This window comes from Mizuhopecten yessoensis, unplaced genomic scaffold (assembly GCF_002113885.1).
Source record: "Mizuhopecten yessoensis strain PY_sf001 unplaced genomic scaffold, ASM211388v2 scaffold716185, whole genome shotgun sequence".
NCBI classification, from domain to species: domain Eukaryota; kingdom Metazoa; phylum Mollusca; class Bivalvia; order Pectinida; family Pectinidae; genus Mizuhopecten; species Mizuhopecten yessoensis.
In genome coordinates this window covers 121,603-145,038 of record NW_018479990.1, presented here as the reverse complement: position 1 = coordinate 145,038, position 23,436 = coordinate 121,603, and the positions used below count along the sequence as shown (strand labels likewise).

General features: G+C 36.4%; 2 protein-coding genes across 19 annotated transcripts in view; one reads left to right on the top strand and one right to left on the bottom strand.

The window, feature by feature from the left end:
* The window catches only part of LOC110441994 (serine/threonine-protein kinase 25-like), a 54,961-nt gene extending 36,060 nt beyond the window's left edge, over positions 1–18,901 (bottom strand). For 4 of the 18 annotated variants that reach the window (XM_021485350.1, XM_021485364.1, XM_021485349.1 and 1 more), the window contains exons 1-6: positions 15,366–15,898; positions 5,396–5,635; positions 4,515–4,680; positions 2,597–2,754; positions 2,121–2,306; positions 1,513–1,658 (exon numbers count right to left, since the gene is read on the bottom strand). In XM_021485350.1, the coding sequence (XP_021341025.1) occupies positions 1,513–1,658; positions 2,121–2,306; positions 2,597–2,754; positions 4,515–4,680; positions 5,396–5,635; positions 15,366–15,404 (935 nt within the window). In that variant the 5' untranslated portion in view covers positions 15,405–15,898. Of the gene's footprint in view, positions 1–1,512; positions 1,659–2,120; positions 2,307–2,596; positions 2,755–4,514; positions 4,681–5,395; positions 5,636–9,966; positions 10,306–15,365; positions 15,901–16,663; positions 16,676–18,602 lie in introns of those variants that run through there. The other 14 variants (XM_021485345.1, XM_021485360.1, XM_021485359.1 and 11 more) reach the window with 11 other exon arrangements.
* A 2,316-nt stretch (positions 18,902–21,217) lies between these two features.
* Positions 21,218–23,410, top strand: LOC110441999. Its single transcript, XM_021485374.1, has 3 exons — positions 21,218–21,304; positions 21,860–21,990; positions 22,404–23,410. The coding sequence occupies exons 1-3, from the start codon at positions 21,219–21,221 to the stop codon at positions 22,913–22,915; spliced, it is 729 nt and encodes a 242-aa protein (XP_021341049.1). The 5' UTR covers position 21,218; the 3' UTR covers positions 22,916–23,410.
* Positions 23,411–23,436: the final 26 nt, after the last annotated feature.

The window sequence follows — 23,436 nt, the reverse complement described above, 5'->3', positions numbered from 1 at the left end:
CCGTTCTCACGTGCACTCACACATGCATTTCATAGGTATCTTGATATTTTACAAAACATTATTTTCACAGAGTAAGCTAGTAGACTACATTTGTAAACACGATTTAATCGACAGAGCGAAACTCCCTCAACAGCGAAAATCGTAACGACCTCGAGCTTATGAACTCGTGTAAACACGCGATATGCACATGTGAGGTCGGTACGTCCGCATTCCATGTGTTTCCTATATGACCTTATTGAGGTCGTCTGGTCTCATGTCACTGTCTTCCCGTGAGTCTGTTTATGTCAATGAATTGGAAAGCTTTATTCCTGAAGTACGTGTGAGTATACATTTCCCGGTAAAATCTCGATATCGGGTGTTGACATATCATCGGCACGCACGTGTACTATTGTTTACCATGGGCCTGTTCGTTTATGCGGAACAACTGGTTTGACCGTTTATAAATGTAATAATTTCGGGTATAAATCCTGGCGGACCTGCAAATGTGTATGCAGGCCTTGCAAGGCTTTCTCAAGACTCGCCTGAAAGCAGCATCAGATTTCTAGGTCCGACCTTATTTAATAAACGAACAACAGTGGTCCGCTCGGTTTGACCGTTTAAACGAAAACGGCCCAGCAGGTGTTACTATAATTTGCACTACGATATTGAATGCCCGATACGCAATACGGAAATGACGACATGGTGTACATGCACATTTCGATCAAGATAATTGGGTCCGAGCTTTACTTTTTCCGGAAGTATGTCACGAAAATGGACGCTGATGACGATGTGTGGAGCTACCTTAAATTAGAAAAGTTTCAGTAACTAATTTCCTTTTTAAAAGTCGATTGGTTTTCAGACCAAACAGTATCGAAAAAACACAATACAGGTAAACTATAAAACAATTTCAGCTTTACATGATTTGAGAAGAAACTTCAATAAAAATTAAAATTCCTAATTCTTTTGTACATTCTTAAATGGTATAACATCAAATATTAAGCATTGAAAGATGAAGAACTTATGATTTTTTTTGAACAGAAATTGGGTAAGGTAAGATGGAGAATAAATGCAGCAAGTATCTAAACCAAAGCCTTTCAGCGGCACTCCTTATGTTACACAGGAAGGAGAAAATACACCGCTGTGACTGATATTTTACATATCTACAGTGATCAAGTTACTGGACGGCAGTTCACAAGGTTCTGAATAGTCTGCTAAGAGCTTCAGACAATAACGATCAGAATTCCTGTATGTATTGTACTAAATAGAAAATATGTGCTGAAAGGTTAAAACTTCCATGTTACAGTTAAAGTATGAGCTTGTAGGATAGAGCAACTTTCTGGTTCCCACCAGACAAAAGAGGATTGAGGATTAACTTCCTGGACAGTTAAGTCTACGCAAAGCAGGGATATAATTCATTCGACAAGTTACTTTTATACAGAGTAAATAAAGAACATGTACATGAAATCCTCTTAAATTCCAGACTTTAAAGACAGCGTGTCTGATTATAACTCTGTAAACGATCAGAAAACAAACCCTTCACTGTCGCTGTCATCACTGTCCACATTATTGCCTTTCTCCATCTTCCACCGCTTAAAGCGGTCAATAAGGTCTGTGAGATATGTCGTTTTTCTCGCCCGTCGGATGAAAGGGTGTCGTAATAATTCTCTAGCTTGTGGTCTCTGTGTGAATAATACAAAATGTTGAAAACACAGGAAAAAAAACAATCCTCCTTCAAATTCAAAGATAGTTGCATTAATGCTCACAACACAAACATGGCATTGTCTACTGTTTGAAAGAATTATCAAATGAATATTGTATTCTAAATTCTGCAAAAAACAGATGAAATACTCATGATTTTTTTGTAAAAATTTCGAGAGCAAAGTATTTTTTAACTAATTGCAGAATGGGATTGGGGAATTAAGATTAGGATTGATGTGTTTTTGCTTACATCCAAATTGGGAATTTAACTTCCCTACAAATTAGAAAACTATATTAGAGATATCTTTTGTTTTGCAACGATTACTTATAGGTCTCTTGCAGATTTATTGTTAACAAGTTTTATCACATATGATTTTAAACCGGGTAAAAATGAAGGCCAAACTTTGGCTCCAACTTTGACATTAAACACACTGCTAACTCACATTATTAGGGTCTTTATTCAGACATTGTTCTACAAACTCCTTGCAGCTTTTACTGTAGTTTCCTGTCAGTTGAGGAGGATTGTTTTTGGGTATAAGAAATAACACTCTCATGGGATGGAGTTCGGAGTTTGGGGGCTCGCCCTTGGCCAACTCTATGGCAGTGATGCCCAAGCTCCATATATCAGCCTGAAACAACAAACAACAAATCTCTTACAGACATGAAATAGTTCATCGGGTGGAGGGTCTTTTGTCTTACTCCAGGAACAAAATCTGGAAATGACAGTAGCGTAAAAAATCACAACTACCACTATGCCTTTATATTTTTTTCTTATTATTTTTTTTAATTTATTTTCTGTTGGTACATTTAGTATCTTATTAAACACTTCTGAAATGAAACCTTCACAATATTTGTAAATTTTCTGATGAATGATTGAAAGTATGAATGAAGCAGGACCCATCTGGGGTTCGATAACAACCTTGGTATCGTATGCCGACTGTTTGATCACTTCCGGAGCCATCCAGAACGGCGTGCCTACAAATGTGTTACGTTTGCCCATTGTATCGGTGAGCTGTCCTGCCACACCGAAGTCTGCTAGTTTTACGTCGCCATTCTCCGACAACAACACATTGGCAGCTAAAAAAATATGAAAAAACGTTCATGAGTTTGAAATGTATGACTTGTTGTTTTTGAAATTTTTCTGGAAACTGCCCAGATACTATGAACATGTTTCATTATGCATTATCACATTAACTAGATTCAAACCTTACGTGATGTTTGCCTTTTTTAAAATTTTATAATGAATTAATTTGTGCGAATACCACAAAATATTCATGAATACAGAAAAATGGTGCCACAGGTTTCTTATTTAATTTTGTCAAAAGGAGTACTTTATAAACCGGGAAATTTTTGCCAGTTTTAATAGCGAAATTAACACTGGGCAAATATATATTTTACCAGCATGAGGCGAAAATTTCCAGATATACAGTATTGGCACAATATTTACGTTTGTGATTGTCTCTTCATTTGAATTCACACAACAATCAAATATTAACTCACTCACCCCTGAAGTTTCATAATGAACTATTCAAACCTTTGAATTGGAAGAGTTCAAATGTGTCTTCAGGGGTCAAGGAGTTTAAAATCTTGCAAAACTTGTTAGACTAACAGTTCCTTATGAAATCTATTTTTGTGGTATGACAGAAATGTTTTCCTGGTGGTGGGAGTCGACCATCCACCTACCTTTATGACAGTCTACCGCCCTACGCCTTACAGCCGACCAGATCTAGTGCTCACCTTTGATATCTCTGTGTTATTTCCTCTCTGGTGGTGGGAGTCGACCATCCACCTACCTGTATGACAGTCTACCGCCCTACGCCTTACAGCCAACCAGATCTAGTGCTCACCTTTGATATCTCTGTGTAATTTCCTCTCTGGTGGTGGGAACGACCATCCACCTACCTATATGACAGTCTACCGCCCTACGCCTTACAGCCGACCAGATCTAGTGCTCACCTTTGATATCTCTGTGTAATTTCCTCTCTGGTGGTGGGAGTCGACCATCCACCTACCTGTATGACAGTCTACCGCCCTACGCCTTACAGCCAACCAGATCTAGTGCTCACCTTTGATATCTCTGTGTAATTTCCTCTCTGGTGGTGGGAGTCGACCATCCACCTACCTGTATGACAGTCTACCGCCCTACGCCTTACAGCCAACCAGATCTAGTGCTCACCTTTGATATCTCTGTGTAATTTCCTCTCTGGTGGTGGGAACGACCATCCACCTACCTGTATGACAGTCTATCGCCCTACGCCTTACAGCCAACCAGATCTAGTGCTCACCTTTGATATCTCTGTGTAATTTCCTCTCTGGTGGTGGGAACGACCATCCACCTACCTATATGACAGTCTACCGCCCTACGCCTTACAGCCGACCAGATCTAGTGCTCACCTTTGATATCTCCGTGTAATTTCCTCTCTGCGTGGTGGTGGGAACGACCATCCACCTACCTGTATTACAGTCTACCACCCTACGCCTTACAGCCGACCGGATCTAGTGCTCACCTTTGATATCTCCATGTAATTTCCTCTCTGGTGGTGGGAGTCGCCCATCCACCTACCTGTATTACAGTCTAATGCTCTATGCCTTACAGCCGGCCAGATCTAGTGCTCACCTTTGATATCTCCATCTAATTTCCTCTCTGGTGGTGGGAGTCGACCATCCACCTACCTGTATTACAGTCTAATGCTCTATGCCTTACAGCCGACCAGATCTAGTGCTCACCTTTGATATCTCCATGTAATTTCCTCTCTGGTGGTGGGAGTCGACCATCCACCTACCTGTATTACAGTCTACCGCCCTACGCCTTACAGCCAACCAGATCTAGTGCTCACCTTTGATATCTCTGTGTAATTTCCTCTCTGCATGTAGATACTCTAGTCCTTTTAGGATTTCCCTTAATATAATGGCAATGTCAGACTCTGAGAATGGTCCAGCCTTCATCAGATCCAGCGCCGAGCCCCCACCCAAGTACTCCATAATAATCCATAATTTAGACCCCTGCAATGAAAATAACGTAAAAATTTACAATTTTAATTTATTAACTCTGATGCCCCTATAGCAGTTTTCTAAAGGCGGCATCAATTTAAATGAGCGGGCAGTTGTTTATCAACATGGAATTACAAGACCTACAGGATATGGTTATACATGTACATTATAAATATAGCTCATATAACTCATTCACCCCTGAAAGTTCATAATGAACTATTCCAACCTTTGAATTGGAAGAGCTCAAATGTGTCTTCAGGGGATGATTGAGTTAAGGTGTTGCATTTTTTTTTTTACTTAAGAACAATCACAACTTGAGGTATGATTCAGGGTATTTTTTGTAATGACAAATGGAATAACACACATGGAAATAGGATTAATATTAGTTTGTGAAGAACCAATATTAAAACAGAATCCAAGTATTGTTTTACAAAGGACTAAGATTAGGATTTATATTATTCTGTGAAGAAGAAATATCATAGGTTGAATCAAGGCATTTTTTTAAACAAAGGATTAAGGTTAGGTCTGATAAAGTTTTGTGAAGAATGAACCATTAAGGTAAAATCTAAGGTCTTTTTTTTAACAAAGGACTACTTGAGGTTTAATACTCTTTTGTGAAATTAAACATAAAAGTGAAATCTAAGTTGTTTTTTTTACAAAGGTGAGGATTAATATTATTTTGTGAAGATATATAATTGATGTATTTAATTATGAAAGACTAACAAACCTTGAGATAGGACCCAAAGTATTTTGTGACGAAGGGACTATCACATTGTGACAAGACCATAATTTCCTGTTGAATATCTTCTATTTCATCCTCTGCTTCCTCTAAGTCTATAATTTTGATGGCCACCACTTGCTGTGAGCCGTTATCAATCCCTTTGAACACTTCTCCAAATGAACCTTTTCCTATTTTGTCCAGCTTCGTAAAGCGCGTTTCCGGGTCGATAGACATTCCGGAACTTCTCTGTAAATAGAAAAACAAAATGATGAATTCATCAAAACCAAACCAATCATTGTTTGTTTTTCGGGTTTTACATATTCCCAATAAGTGCAAGGTGATTTCAGATAACCAAATCATTATGATCATGCAGTTGTATACAGCAGGTACTTTTTTCTCAAAAACTGCTGAGTATTAATCCCAGTACCTACCAAGGATTAATCCCAGTACCTGCCGAGGATTAATCCCAGTACCTACTGAGGATTAATCCCAGTACCTACTGAGGATTAATCCCAGTACCTGCCGAGGATTAATCCCAGTACCTACCGAGGATTAATCCCAGTACCTGCCGAGGATTAATCCCAGTACAATGCTGAGGATTAATCCCAGTACCTGCTGAGGAGTAATCCCAGTACCTACTGAGGATTAATCCCAGTACCTGCTGAGGATTAATCCCATTACCTGCTGAGGATTAATCCGAGTTGCCTACCTGCCGAGGATTAATCCCAGTACCTGCTGAGGATTATTCCCATTACCTGCTGAGGATTAATCCCATTACCTGCTGAGGATTAATCCCAGTTGCCGACCTGCTGAGGATTAATCCCAGTACCTGCTGAGGATTAATCCCAGTACCTACTGAGGATTAATCCCAGTTGCCTACCTGCTGAGGATTAATCCCATTACCTGCTAAGGATTAATCCCAGTTGCCTACCTGCCGAGGATTAATCCCAGTACCTGCTGAGGATTAATCCCATTACCTGCTGAGGATTAATCCCAGTTGCCTACCTGCTGAGGATTAATCACAGTACCTGCTGAGGATTAATCCCAGTACCTACTGAGGATTAATCCCATTTTCTGCTCAGGATTAATTCCAGTTACCTACCTGCTGAGGATTAATCCCAGTACCTGCCGAGGATTAATCCCAGTACCTGTCGAGGATTAATCCCAGTACCTCCTGAGGATTAATCCCATTTTCTGCTGAGGATTAATTCCAGTTACCTACCTGTCGAGGATTAATCCCAGTACCTACTGAGGATTAATCCCATTTTCTGCTGAGGATTTATTCCAGTTACCTACCTGCTGAGGATTAATCCCAGTACCTGCCGAGGATTAATCCCAGTACCTGCTGAGGATTAATCCCAGTACCTGTCGAGGATTAATCCCAGTACCTCCTGAGGATTAATCCCAGTACCTGCTGACGATTAATCCCAGTTGCCTACCTGCTGAGGATTAATCCCAGTACCTGCCGAGGATTAATCCCATTTGCCTACGTAGTAGAACCTGATGTTAGCCCTGATTAATTCTATAAATATCAGTAATATCACATATGCTTATTTTATTAAATGAAACAAACTTACCAAGCTGTAAAATTACATTTTAACCCTTTCACCCCTGTACTATTTAACTTTCGCAGACTCTGCCATGCATTGATATGGATGAGTCCATTATGGTCTACGGTGGTGAAAGGGTAAAGATGCACAAGTTAAGGATACATTTTCTATATTAAGCAATATATCCAACATTCAATGATACATTCATTCACCCCTTAAGATACCTTAATTTTTTAACCTTACCAAATCTAAGACTTGGAAAGTCCAGTTTACAAATGTAGGGATGAATGAGTTAAGAATGCTGCACTAAATATGTACATATATGTATATGCATTAAACACCATCTTCTTAGTAGGTCATATCTAAAATACATCAAATGGTCCAATATTTCCAATTTAAGGTTGAAAGTGGCCTGTTTTGGAGCCAAGTCAACTTGTAAAATGTCTTAAACTACCACAGTGACAATGTCAGTGCATGTGTGCATGTACAAATGTAGAAATTGGAATACCTAAGACAACTTAATTATTTTTGCATCTGTATCATAAGAAATACAAATATTGTTACAAGTTTGAACACCTTTTAGTAGACAGGTATATACAGAACAGAGAAACTGGCAGAGTTCAAAGTATTACGACAACATAACGGTGTCAGTCCGAGATTCATTACATGTTTGTCACCCAGTGGCAATCCTCTAGGGGACTGCTACTTAGGTATCTGTAGACATAAAGTCAAGTATGGTGTTACGTATATAAATATTGTAATTCATACTTGCCTAGCATTCCTAATTTAGAGGACGTCCATCCAAATTTTTAATCGCTCAATTTACCTGTAAATTCAGCAGATTCCCTACATTTTGATTTTTTACTAAACTTAAACTAGTTTACTGTATAGAAAAGTTGAATTAAACAAGTCAAAGATAAGACTCATCGTTTTTAGTACTTTCAAGGAATATCTTAATAATTTGACCTGCAGTTTAATTTCTGCATGAAAAATTTGAAACATTGCTGTATGTGTTAAATTAGTATTATTTATTTGTATAATTGTTTGGTATAATTAACAGTATATTATGGGTTGACTTTTGGCGAAAGAAATAGCGGCATCCGTTTTTAGTATCTTCACAGATATTTCAGATTCACAGACGCCCAACAGATAAATTACTGAATGAGCTGTAATGACGTACTGACTTGACACTGGATATGTGTCTAGTAGTTCGCTCTTACTTATGTAGTTTAAACTCATTCACCCCCTGAAATTTCATAATGAACTATCCCAACCTTTGAATTGGAAGAGTTCAAATGTGTCTCTAGGGGTAAATGGGTTCAGCCTATATATCATTATTGAAACTTAAAGGTACCTGGTACATATTTATGGAAAGCTTTTTCTACTCTGCTGTGGCCATTAGTGGGTTTTTTTTATTGCACCTTCGATTCATGCATGGTCTCTAGGCATAAAATTTGGCATATAAAAGATTAAATGTAAAATATAGCTACAGAATTTTATTAATTTCCATCTGGATATAACTGTAGCACAGTTTGACCAGAACGCTTCCGTTGACTGGGAAACGCGTAGCACAATCGGTTCATGCAACAGTACAGTATAACAATCTGAAGTCTGGGGTTCAAATTCCGGTCTAGCCTCGATCATTTTTTACACTTAGAAAACAGTTACTGTTTACATTTTGTTTTGTTTATTTCATCTTTATTATTTCTCATAAAAGTGGCTGTGGAACGAGGATCCTGATCATGAAGTGTTTATTTTGTAGAAAAATATTATAGATAATTCATTAGTCTTTTCTTTTACATCACCTTTGGATGTGAGCGATATAAGTCTATTGATATTAAAGGGTCCATATACATGCATTTAGTGAAAAGATACATGTATTTTTTTTAAACATTTTAAAGATGTTGGTCTGCAAATTTTATGGGTTTAACAATATCACTGTTTTTACCACTATTTATCTGATAAGAACCATCTTTAATCAAATATAGAGCCTTTACGAGACTGTGAAGCCTGCTAGGAAGTTTGTAAGACTATGTACACTGTACATGTCAAGCAGACTGTAAAATCAATAGCCGTTCAATTTCGCGGAATGTCTTACCAGGGCAAGGTAACCGAGTACTTTATTGTGTTGCTAGGCATTTTTCAAGTGCAGAAACCTTACGTTTATTAAAGATGAAAATTTAGATCTTTGTAATGTTCTGTGTGTATATCGCAAGTCATACAACGATTGTGAAATTTTCATCTTTTATCATCATGTTTTGCTTAAATTTAGTATCAAGTTTTTCTCTGATGAAAATGATGAGTGATATAAAGTGGAATATTTACTTTATTAATGATAACGAGAATGATTGAAATATCCATATTAGTCTTTTTATCAAAAAGAGGACCTGATACAATACTAGTGTTATTTTATATACTTGTAAGAGTTGATTATACAACTCTCCATTCTTACCATCACCAATAAATGTTTTGCTGTACTTCCTTCCATTAGTTTCTGGCAGTGTTTTTGTTACCTAAATTTTACAACAGCCTATTCCTTTATGAATTGGGAAAATATATTAATTATTTGTATTAAAATTGAGATTATGTTCTTCACTTTTTGGTCCTTTTGGGAAAATAAAGCACTTTTTAGCTAGGAAAAGCGGCTAGTATTCAGTAATAAAACTGTCTGGTTGTGATTTTTAGGATTGTTCATTCATAGATTCATATCCTTTTCTAAGAAAGCTCATTTTCATGTCCGTTATTTAAGTATGTAGGGAAATGCTTACTGGAGATGAACATCAACCGTAATGTAAACATTATCTATCATTGTATACGGCTGTCTGTCCGTACTGTATAATACCGTCATATTTCAAATCAAATTTACTTAAATCTTATTATTCAGAATTATGGCGATGGACTATTTATCAAGATTTATATTATGGTAATTGTGTAAAATTGCAAAGGAAACCCCTTTTAAAGCTTGAATATTTGTCTGAACACTGTCAGTACACACAATACATTCATCTACAGTTTAAATTTACTTACAGACGGTGACGACCGATCCAGTAACATTTCCACTACACGGGACAAAGCTTAATAAATGATAACATCCACATTCTTTCTTGGAAACTAGAATGCAATAAAATGAACTACCACGACCGCATTATCTACAAATTGTAGTTTCGTGGATAATGACAGAAGAGAACGTCACACACCGCCTCACCGAACAATTCTTAACTCTCAACAATCGTGGTTAGACGTAGAGTTTACAGAGTAATATTCGTGACGTGAGGAAGCCCCAGGTGTCCAGTCACCTGTGATGGGAACAAACTGTGATGTGTATTGACAAATGTACACACGCCCTACATGTAAACATGACCAATGCACACTACTCATACACTGTGCTGTGTTATAGATTATATATCATGACTTGCATCGTATACAAGTTAAACATGGGGTGGAAAACCTCCAGTTGAAAATAGAAAGAATTTTTTACTCAGTCAGAGATTGAAAAGTAAGAATTTTTTACTCAGTCAGAGATTGAAAAGTAAGATTTTTTTACTCAGTCAGAGATTGGAAAGTAAGAACTTTTTACTCAGTCAGAGATTGGCAAGTAAGAAATTTTAACTCGCATCACAGAATGAAAAGAAAGAATTTTTTACTCAGTCAGAGATTGGAAAGTAAGAAATTTTTACTCAGTCACAGATTGGAAAGTAAAATGTTGACTGTAAAAGATGGGTTGGAAATTACAATATAGGAAGGTATGGATCAGGTGGTGGAGGTGTCAGAAAAGTTGGTTGAGATGTGGCATACATGTATACGGTATTCAAAAACAGGAAGCTGGTTGTCAGGTGTTTAGGTGTTGGGGGAAAAACTTGTTGAGGGCCGAGAGATTTGAAAATACTGATAAGCATAGATTACAGAGAGGTAGGTTGAGATATGTCAATTTTTTTAATTTACAACATTGATATTATCCATTAGTCGGTACATAAACAGTACTTTTTAACTTTTGAAGTCTTGCATAAATTACAAATCTCATAAAACAAATAATAGTCATAAAATCAACTTTAGTCTCTCCCATACTTTTCCAACTTATTGACAATTTTCATCACACCATTACTTCCATTTTGTTGACAGACAATTTCAAATATCATAATAAAGGGTATTAATTCATAAAAAACAAGAGGGAAAAAAAGTAAAGAAAAGTTATCCATCACAAAGTTTATAAACTTAAATTTACTAGTGACAAAATCTCCACCAAGAACAGAGCAAGGTGACCAGGAGGACCCTCTGTTTAGGATGTGTAATATGTACAGCAGTGATAGATTTGTGTACAATATTTAATGTAACTCAGTCACTCAGTGTGTCCTGCCTCAACAACTGTATCAGGGTGATATCGTTCTGGTTTACGTTTATAAGGAAGTACAATACTGCACCATTCATAATTATTTTTGGCACATCACTACCATGTCATATATATTTTGTGTACTGTTGTAACAGCTAAGATATGATGGGAATTTCCAGTGATGGGGTATAACCCGGGGACCCGCTCACTACTTCAGCAATGTTGAGCGTGGTCAGTAGCTGGATGGGTGACCGCTCGCACGTTAAACTGTCTCATGGTCATTCTATGACATCCATCGTGACATCAATATTAAAACATAATGTCATGATATTTTGATGTCGCTTTGAAGGAAAAAGACATAAAATCAAAATAATGACACTTAAAATTTGACAACGACCAGATATAAAAAGTATTTTTCCTGATTATTGAGGAAGCATACATTCTCTGTATTACAATAAAATTATCTTAAATCCTAAATTTGTTTTAAAAATTTGCAATGTGATGATAACTCCCTTAACTCATTCACCCCTGAAGATACATTTGAAATCTTCCAATTCAAGCGTTGGAATAGTTCATTATGAAAGTTCAGGGGTGAATGAGTTAAGATACATTTTTGCACAGCAGTGAATCAGTGATTCATTTTATAAATACCTGCACATACAAGCATTGTTTGGATATGTCTCGGTTGAGAAACCCATTTCATAATGTTTTCAAAACAAGTTCCTGAACACAAGGAAAACTGTCACTGTCATCCAAAGGCTAAACTTGATATAAAGTGTTGGTTTGTTATTATATTTGTGAACTAATTTAGTAAACTGTACCAAATATTTCACAGTAATTTGACCAGTAAGGCAGTTTATTTGCATTGGTAGAGCTAAATAATGAAATAACATTTGTATTTCTTCCTTTTTCAAACGAACAATGTAAGTTCCTGGTAGCAGAATGTATTCATGATCAGTATACCTAATTATAGCCTTTATGTGGGAATCAGGACCCAACGAACATCATTAAAACACTGTATCTTACCTAATAATCACCCTTAGCTATATAGGCATTTAGCAATTTAGGAAAGTAGAATGATAACAGATCCTTAAAAAATTCAATAAATTTTTTCATAAAAGACACTTTGTTTTTACAGAAATTAGGTAATTTATGGTGAAAGGATGGAATGCTTTGACCAGAAAATAGATAAGGGGCGCTAATAAGGGATTGGGTGTTCATTAGGTTGACTTTGGTATGCTATCTTATCAATAAATAATTGAAAGTAGCATTGAAAGTAGCACTTACTGAGTATATTCTGTTGGTAATTTTGATCCATCATGCTTGGCTTTATTTCTATGTAACATCACTTTATAGAAACAGACACTGTTGAACAACCTCATCAATATAAATGTTTGATACCTAGTAACATTTTGGACTCGGGGCCAGGTCAGAGCGGTTTTGATAATTATAGAGATAAGAATTAGATACTCCTGTATTATGTCAGGGTGTTCCGTTTGCTAAGTTAAAATTTTGGATATGAAAAAAGAGTTATCCTGAGTGTGTATATATTTCAGAATGATATACGAATTCCATAATAATTGAAAATTTAACATGAAAGGAGATAAAGAATCTTTGCAGTGGAAAATAGTCAAAATATTATACATTGGCTAAGTGAGGATGCAGAGGGGCTTGATCCCTTTCCTCTGATCGACGCCTGTCGTCTGTGCAGGGTTTCAGTAACAAATCACCTGGAGCGTACTGTACATGTTATTTTTAGGAAATATGTGATTAAATAAGTTTCTTCTTATAGTACCTACACCCAGATCCCTTATTATATCAAGTATGGTACTCAAACAGGGTCAGACGTTATTTAGTGTATTTATGGCATGTGAATTGATTTCCTTAACTGTGTAAGAAGATGACAAAGCTTAAAATATTTATCTCTAGAACCAACCTCATAATAGATCATTACCCTTTGTTTCAACAAAATGTAAACAGTGACCAGTTTTCAAACTTCACAAGTCTTGTGTAACACAAGTGTGATGCTTCCCTGATACCTGACCTTCTTTCCCTCTGTTTAAGGAGTGGACTCATCCTTATTCTAGATCTACAATTGTCTTGTCTAGATCTTCCATTATATTTTAAGGGTGATCAGGTTGAAATCTGACAACAGCCGCCAACAGTTAAAACCTCACAATATATTCTTTAAGTTATCATTGTGACATAACCCTGACCGTATTATGTACACATAACGTGGTATCTTACAAGTGTATAAAACGCAGATGTTACAGGCTAATATCTATGAAATGGAGATAACGTCATAAACATTTCACATGAAGTGTATTCTTATCATTCATAATAACAAGTTCCTGGCCTTATCATTCATAAGCATAAGTTTAACAGAACACACCCTCCTGTGTACACATATGACATCAGAGACAATAAATTCAATATTCTCCTAAGTGCATGTGAAAGATCGGTCGGCTTTATCTACGCAAAACACATCAACAGAAGTTAGGCAACATTTGTTTTTTTATCAAATTTACAACAATTAGATTTGAAATGTGTATAAATTACATGGTACTTAACAAACAATAAATTGAAAACATCTTATTTTGCTGTATGTTTTTTAAATTCAATAAATTTGTGGAGAACAAACACTTTTTAATTTTGTTGTGTTAAACTGACAAAGATTTTTTTTTAAAGAACCAATAAAACAGGGCTAGCTGTGAAGCCCAATGCAGGGCAACCTTTGGCAAAAGCATGAAATAAACACGATTGAATGTGTCATTGTACTCCTAGCCACTTCCTCATACCATTGTGTACCCAGGCAGCTCTAATACAGTCTAATCGGTGCAAACAGAACAAGTACAGAATGAAAACAGTATAAACAGTATGGTTTTATCTCTGTTGGTATATAAGGATAGATAGCACAAGAAAGAAAAATACTGCACAGAGTTGAGTCATAAGCTTCTCTAGATATAAGCAATCTTAAAATCTATCAGAAAAAAGTTCCATACAGCACAGATGCACATTATTTGTGGGCTGCTTCTTAAGCGAGGCTAAAGCTCCTTTTACCAGCTTTTTTAACATGTTCAAATACATGTACAATACTACTCTACATTTTAAAGACATATTTTCATCAAAATTTCATAATGTCTTTAGATTTGATTTAAAAATCAACCACAGAAATAAATATCAAGAACAAAATACAGGTCCAGGGGGGGGCATGCTGTCAAACAAACTAACACGGATTTAGATACAAAAGCCTCCACCAGACTAACAGTACCCCCTATACAAGGGGGATTTTTTTTTACACACAACAAAAAGGGTAATTGTGACCCTGACCTTTGACCTCCTCACCCCAAAATCTTTAAGGCTCATTTATAAAACCAATGGGTAGTTATCCCATAAGATCCTGTAGAAAGATGTTTTTAAGTGACCTTGACCTTAGCTTTGATGTGTTTTGACCTCATTGGTCATAGTTTCAAGGTTTCAGGTAGCCATAGCCAGATACCTCATAACATACAAACAACATATATATACATAGGAAACCTCCAAAAAGAATTTTAACATAACAGGTCATATACACGTTTTGCCCCAAGCTAGATAATTATAAATATGCAGAACTCTTGCACACCCCAAGGGTAGCTATCCTGTCAAGTTCAAATTTGAAAAGATATCTTACTATTTGAGTATGCAGAAAGAATTTTCACATAATACTCCGTCACCTTGACTTTTAACCTTTTGAACTATAAAATTCAGTTTAAAGGTTTTTCTTTCACTAATGGACAGACATCTTGCGAAGGTTAAACTCATTCACCCCTGAAATTGTATATTGAACTATTCCAACCTTTGAATTGGAAGAGTGCAAATGTGTCTTCAGGGGTGAATGAGTTAACAAATTAAGTTGAAAAACAATACAGGATACAGTCCAGAAACCAATATGTCTCCAGAGAGACAAGGTGATACTGTGTACTCTGTGCCTCCGTGCAATGTCAAAATCATAGGAGTTATATAAGAGTGTCTGATTGAATCTGATATACAACACCACTTTAAATTGAACAGGAGATTAGAAACGCATGATGTTCACCATATATACAATAGACTGTCTTACCGGGGTAATGTGATTTTTCTGAAGATTTCTGTCAGCCATATATTCTGCGTCATTGATATATTAAAATCCTCATTTCAATGGGATGTTACATTCATAGTTGAATGTTTAAAATGGCCCATAGCTATAGACGCTTGTACCTCCTGAAACAATCATGGCTGAAAACACGACTATATGGGTTTATCTTAGTGAAGAGCTGAAATCATAAACTTGGTGTGGGTAATATTATACCCTTGGACCCGATTTGATATACCACCTGACAGGTGTAGCAGTTAAACGAGGTATGTCCACACCTGTACTACACCTGTAATGGGCAAAGCAATCAGAACACATAAGGCATTGCACATTTACCGCCAGAAACCAGGAAGTGCCCACCCTGTACACTGAATCACATACTACTGGACTACTATTTATCACATGGCCTGTAGCTTATTATGCAAGGCAAATTGAAAGCTTAAGGATATTCACAGATGGTGTAATTCAAAAACACAATCTTCATGTTATTGATCTACTTTTGTTCAAAACAAGCACAGCCGGCCTGAATGTGTTAATCACACTGGCCTTGCTGATCAATTTCCCCTACATGACATAATTTCCTCATTATTTACTGGTTATAGGCCCCTCCATTTGCTTAATGTATGTATTCAAGTCAACAATATGTCTTGGTACATAAAAATAATTTATATTTATTGATAAATAACAACATTCTTCTTGTGGCTAAAACATACTTCCTGGTAACCTTATCTACCCTTCAGTTAGTGTGGTGTCTTCTCTGCATTATTTTACCTATGGAAATAAACNCCCCGACCATTACCAGAAATGATTGCAACCAAATTAAATACTAAATTACTAAATGTTTGGCCTCAAGCCACCGACACATTTTTGAGTGTTTACAATTATGTTTATATTTTATCTTAGGATCGACTTTGTCTAATTAAACGGATGATGCTAATTTTGAACATTGGACCATTCTGTTAAGATCTAAAGAAATTTCTTATATATAGCTGTAAAAAAAATCTCAAATATCGAGGCAGCAATTTTAACTTAGCACATTGTTCAATTTCTACCAGCTTAAGCTTGCACTCAGTCTGCGCAGACTTCAGGTTGCATTTCATTAATCATAGACTTTGCATCATGAACGAGGCAACAGATGTGTACACTTGCGTACCAACAAATATGAAGTTTTGCAATACAAGTGTTTCGTCACGTTTTAAAAGCAAAATATGCACATGTTGTATGTCACTTTGGCTCCAGGCTGCAGTCATCTGGCATGAATCAGCAAGTTCAAAAAGTATACTCACCATATCATCAAACTTTCGGTCGAAAAAAGATCAAGACAATTACAAAGAACAATATAATTGGCCTATATAGATTAGAAATGTTTGTTTACGGTGTAAACTACAAGCACATGGTCTTGTTTTTTAAAGCATGATTATATTAGTTCTTAATGAGATTAATAGAAAATTTTGAGGAGCATTCCAAAATTTCTTTATTTAATTTCATAACTTTTTTTTATGAATCAGGTGATGCATTTTGACCCCTGTCATATTTGGCCAATTCACCATTCAATGGGAGACAACATGCAACATAAGGTGAAAAATATGAGTCATAACATTAAGTATGTATAGTAAAATAGCATTTTTTTTGTTAACAAGTTATTTTCCATCACACATATTTTGATTGCTGAAACTGCTATCCGGTATTAACTATTAAATCATAGATGCTAGTCATAGCTGGCAGTTTTTGAAACATGAATTTAACAATGATTCCTTCTGTCATGGGTAAAATGCATGGTGTTATTGAGGTCTTGGAATGAAATAGTTTGAAATTATACTCATGCACTTATTTTAGGCCATACATATATATCTATCCAGATGTGACTGGAGAGAGAGAAAATGTAACGGCCAGACCGGGTTTCGAACCCTGGACCCTCTGACCTCTAGACGGACGCTCTACCAATTTATCTAACTGGTCGTCGACGCTACGTTCATTCCTCCCTCCTTATTCTAAGTCTTCACTCCCGAAGACACAACTATTTACAAACCAAATTTGGGTATCTCCTTGCTAAGCGTACTCCCAATGCTTAAAACAAGTATTGGCAAGCTCACCAATATTGTAACAGGGGAAAGAGAAAATATAATGACCAGACCGGGGTTCGAACTCTAGAAGGTAGAAGGACGCCCCACCAATTGAGCTATCTGATCGCCGACAACGACCCAGTCCAGTTCCGATACAAAGATAAAAAGGACGGTATAGGTATTTGCCGTACTATTTGGGTATTTAATTTTTCAAAACATTTTCCTTTGTGTTGATGGACCAAAAATCTTGACTTCACTAGTGTTTATAAAATAGGGCATACAAAAATCTTCTGGTTCAACATACAGTAAATATTAGGATAGGTAGCTATATATAGAATAATCAAAACCAGTATTTTTTTTCTTTTTTGCATAAAATTCCACCCTCAAAATCTCACCAAATCAAAATCGATGTACGATAGCATTGCAATAAAATTCTCTAAAAATAATTGCACCTGTCCATCCAGTTTTCTGAATATAGACATTTGTTTGGAATTTGAAAATGGAAAAAAGTTTTCATCATATTCTACAACTACATGAAATTGACTCACTGAAATATATCCCCAGATATGAATTTGTGAAAATCTCAAGTATTGTACTGTACTTAATAACATATTTTGCTAGTGGTTAACAGCCTGTATGCGAAGTCATGCTGTTTATTTAGAAACATCATATTGACAGAGAGAAGAATCATAGTAGGGAGTCTTTTTAAGCCCCAGATAAATCTAGGCCATGTGTTTTGAGGAGTTCTGTGTTCTCTGACCAGTTGCTGTTGGAAGGCCAGTGACCCTTACAAAAAAATGTGTAGCTACACTTACATACCTATCCTGTTATACAGGTCTGAATTAAGTGAATATATCCCGATACACAGACAGATGTTTGAATGAGATTCGAGTAAAGATTTTAATTCTAGAATATACTTTTTAATATACTTTAACTTCAAAACAACTTCTGTATGTCTAAAATACATACACACAATCTCAAATGTTTAAAATTAAATCACACCTACTTGAGGAGGGGGGGGGGTAAATTGTTTACAAATGTGATTGGCCTACACGTCACAGATATAGGACATCAACATACAATAGGGACCGAGTGCATCTGATCTTTCTTGTCATTTCATATCGATATTGTGTATCTCTAAACCTCTTGAAAACATGCTTACCTGTGCCATTTTTATTTCCAAATAGGTCTATGCAAGTTTGAGAAGTGTTCCAAATCCTCTCTGTTACTTGTGTATGACGAAGTTTGTGGTTTCTTATAATGTCTGCATGAGTTTGTACTCATGCAAAGTATTAGAAAATAAATCAGTTCTTTTGGAATTGATGGAAAGTCCTTTCAGCCCCGTTTATATTTCCTAACTCAATCCATTTCGCCATCGTTACTAGATTCCTGACTTGGACAACCATATAAATTCCGCCATCTTGTTTCAAGGGTGTGTCCTTCTTTCATATTGTGTAAATGAGCAGCTAAATATAGTTCTCAGATCACCTCCATCCTTTATAGGAAGTGGTGTAAATGTGTTAGTGGTATCACGAAGTTAACCTTATAGTGATGTACAAAGTATCAAACAGATCAAAACTTTAATAATGATACGAAAATAAAATATGAAAGAGCATCCTTGCGCAAAATAGCTATGTTGACCTTTCACCCTCAGGTAAAAATCCTGTAGTAAGGGAGGTAACTCGTGCGTTCGAGCACTGACTCGTGAACGAGGAAGATAACATTACATAACGGGATGTCTTGTCAAATTCTATTTACATAGTTTTTGTTCATTCATATTGTTTAATTTATTGTTTTAATATAGAACATATATTTCTTATTGTAACAAAGACGTAAGCATGTTTTTTTACGATAATTAAAAAATTAATAATATTAGGTTCTAATGTTAATATTAGACTGACTATAAATGAAAAATATTTTCTGTCTTTATAAAATTTCATACAATTCATCAGCGATAGAATTTGAAATACTTTCATAGGTGTGGTACGGGAAACATGTCTTATAAGAAAAACAAATAACGAAAACGTGACAATTATAACAAAAGAATGGGTGACGTACACGTGTCTTTCATTTAAAGGCGCCACCTAAATCAGGTCACGTGCACGATATGGAAGTAAAACAAGTATACAGTGGTATACATGTCTATTATCTGGTGAATCGACTCGTGGATGTGTTTTTTTTTACACAATTGAAGATTGAAAATAACTTTCCATTATTTCCAAGTCACATATATGGCACTGTATATCACAATAAACTAGTATCATGCCGCGAATATCGGAAATCCTTTAAAAATCACTGTACCGCAAATTCCGCGAACTTAGACATCTTATTACGTGCAAATTCCAAGAAGGAAGGATTTTGTAATTGATTGTCGTTTTTTTTTCTCAGTAGACTACAACTACAGGAGAATACATCTTCACATCATTGATAACACAAGTTTTAAATTTGGTATAACAACCCCTCCAAAAGTTTTTTTTAAATAAATGTGTAATAATAAATAAATAATATGAAACGTAAAAACAGATTTTTGTGCAGATCATATCGTAAGGTTTGCTATTATATTTTCTTCTTAATTTTTTAATTTTTATTTATTTAGTATTTAATTATTTGGAGGGGGAGGGAGGGGTGTTCAAAACAGATATAAAATCATCTTGCATGTAGCAGAATATAGTGGCAAGTTCAGTAAACGTGCTAAGAGACGATCTTTTCAGGTGAGGCCAAATTGATATTTGAGTTTGAACTCGATGATTAGCCAGAAGCAGTCAACCTCTTCATAATTGACTTTTTTCAAAGGTAAAAATACCAGGGAATGTAGACTATACATCACTTGTAAGTCAGTGTTGTATGGAAATGAAATATTATTTATATATATATTTCTATGGTAACCTTTGATATTTCAGTCAAATTATTTAAGACTCAAAGGTGGTAGACATGCATATATGTGCAACAAAACTTGGGAGATTTTTAAAACAGCCTTAACGAACTGTGATATTGGCACGTGGACGTTATCCCCTTTCCTTACTCAATAAGCCCTGTGAAGGGTTGGAGATTGTATAGGTGTTCGGTGTGTTTTGAGCTCGTATTTCCAGTCGCTCATATAGCGCCAGTAACTTTGTGACTACTAGAATTGATTCCAAACCTTGACCATATCTTACTCCACTCTGGATTTGCAGAGGGTGTAGAGAGCGAAAGTGAGCGTAACCCCTGGATATTGAGGATGATATATGTCCAGCCATTGATCTTCATTGGCAGCAATCGTTGGCCATAAAGTTTTTGCCAACTCATCTGCTGGGTGGTCGGGTTGCGCAGTTGGTAGCGCACTTGCCCGATCACGTGGGCCTTCTACGGGTACTTCGATTTCATCCCCCATTAAGACACAAACATCCAAGCTAACAAAGGTGATTGATTAAGTTGAAATGAACAAAGTTTATATATATGTCACTTGGACACGTACAGTTCCCGCCATTCAGAAATTTGCGAGCTGATTGTCAAGAAGTTCATTCAAGGTGAGATTTGGACTTTACTTGTTGCGATAGCATGTGCGTCCTTGTGTAAGCTTACAAGTACATAGTGAGGTACCAAACTCCGGCTGCCGTAAAGTCTGTGATAGATGAGGGGAGCGGGCATCGAGACACGTACGAACAGAACTGAAGAGAGATGCGAAACAAGACATGAAGGAAGTTTAAGCAACATATCACAAAGTTTTTGTGGTTTCCCCCAAAGTATATGACGGAGTTATCGTTCCTGGCGTACCACGTGATCAAGGACAGAGGCTGATATGGGAAATATGGCGGCGCGTGTCTCTTCAAAGGAAAAAAGGCAAAGAAGAATTGTCCACAATGACCAAATTGCGGAATCATATGCGTAAGTGAAATGTAGGGGTTGTAAGTTATATATTAAGTCTATATGCATCATGTTGGCCCGTCTCAACCGTTGAAATTGTAGTTTGTTTTGTGAAGCGTGTTTTTTTAGCGGTGTACATTCAAATTGCATCCCCGTTCGATTTGGTCCGCATATGCATACAGTTCCGCTACATTTTCTACACCATGGAAAAGATAAACTAAAATATTCTAAACCTATTTTCTAGACATGGGTAAGTATAGAGATAAACTTTGCAGGTGGCTTCACTCTTGATACGTCAGTTACTGACTCGTGGGGGGGGGCTGTGAGTGTTGGTCATGTATCATATGATCAATTATACTCCTTCACAAATATCAACTATAAAATCTCAAATTAAATTATAGGTGCATATTTTAATATCTTTGTTCCCTATTATTTTATAGTGGACGATTCCGTGTATCGTCTTTCTGAAAATTGGATAGACCCGCACTATATGTATAATACTATTGCAGGTTTTTAGTTGCCTTATTATTTTACTGACAGGCGTATAGTGACCTTAAACTCTTGTTTTTGTTCCAGTGACCTTGGTGCCGTACGCCTACCATACTCCAGAAGAACGGCAAGGCCCCGAGAAACATGGAAAGAAGGCCTCTATCCTGTGGAGGTGCAAGAGGGTCCCGACGACTCTACTGTTAGAGTTCATTATATTGGTAATTATCGGTTACAATATGTTCAGTGTTAAATGGCCTAATTATCCCCTCACAACAGCGTTGCTGTGGGGATATTGCAACGCGAATGTATGTCTGTGTGTCCGTAACAAAATGGTGTATACACAGCAGAACTGTCCAATGGATCTTCTCCAAACTTGGTAGGGTCATGCACCATGGACCGAGGATGACGACTATTGAAAGTCAAAGGTCAAGGTCACGGTCAAAGAATATATTGCGAGGGGATATGCCCCGCTTTGCGGTGCCCTTGTTTAGCTTCCGACAAAAATTCATGTGAACTAAGATATTAAAATCTCTTTAAGACAAGTTATAAATAAATTTATAATTGTTCTAAATAATTTCTATTAATATATTTATTTTTCAAGATTTACTGTATTCTACTTTCTTTTTTCCAGGTTGGGACAAGAAGTACGATGAAAATAAGAGGAAAACTGATATTGTGAGCCATCCATTGCCTTGTAGTGGTATACTGAATCAACTAGCAATACAAATTAAAGAACAATTAACAGGAGGTCACAAAACGGACTCTTCCATAACCGTCAGAATAGAGATACATAACAACACGGACATCCAGGATGTTGAGTGGTTTCTGGCATTGGGAACTGTTTATAAGAGGTACAAGGATAGAACTGTTTATATTATAAACAGTAGAAACAGTCTGTGCCCAGCTCTCGGCGAGTCCTGGGACTATAGAGTGGTGAATAGTAACTGCGACAATTACTACGTAAAAACAGAGACGGTACGATTCTACGTGAGGAACAAGCGTCCTTTGGTCGATCTTATTCTTTTTCCAGACCACACGGAGGATCATTTCCTTTCAAGAGGAAAAGTTCTCACGTTTTCCTTTGTTAGATGTCCTGGGAATAAGGAAATTGTGCCTGAACTGATTGGTGGGAATATGTTGTAGGCATTTAGTTTCACTAGGCTGATGTGATCTCTTGACCCTGTTAGTGTTATTCTGAACAAAATCAAGATGATCATTATTCAAAATATAGACCTTTTTGACATTTTATATGAAAATTTTTGGCATAATGAGTTGACCAAAGAAATTGTTATGAAATTTGTTGAAATTTTAGAAAGCAAACTTAATATTTCAATAAAAATTGAAAGCAATGATAGGGCGTTAAATAGTCTCAGAGCAGCATTATTTCGCCTGAAAAGAGAAGGTCTGCGAACAAAAGTTAAGGGGGGTATGCAATTTAAAATGTTCAAGAAAAACCTAACAGAATCAAAGTATTGTTGGGACGTACCACAGGGACATTATTGTGAGAAAAGTGTTGAGATGCAAAAAATGGTATCGCATGTAAAAGAAATAGAAAATAATATTTTGAAATATGCCGAGCTTAAGGATAACGAGGAAAAAGCTCTTCGTAAAGAAAACAAGAACTTTGAACTAGAGCTTAAAAGAAAAGAGAAGTTGTTAGAAGA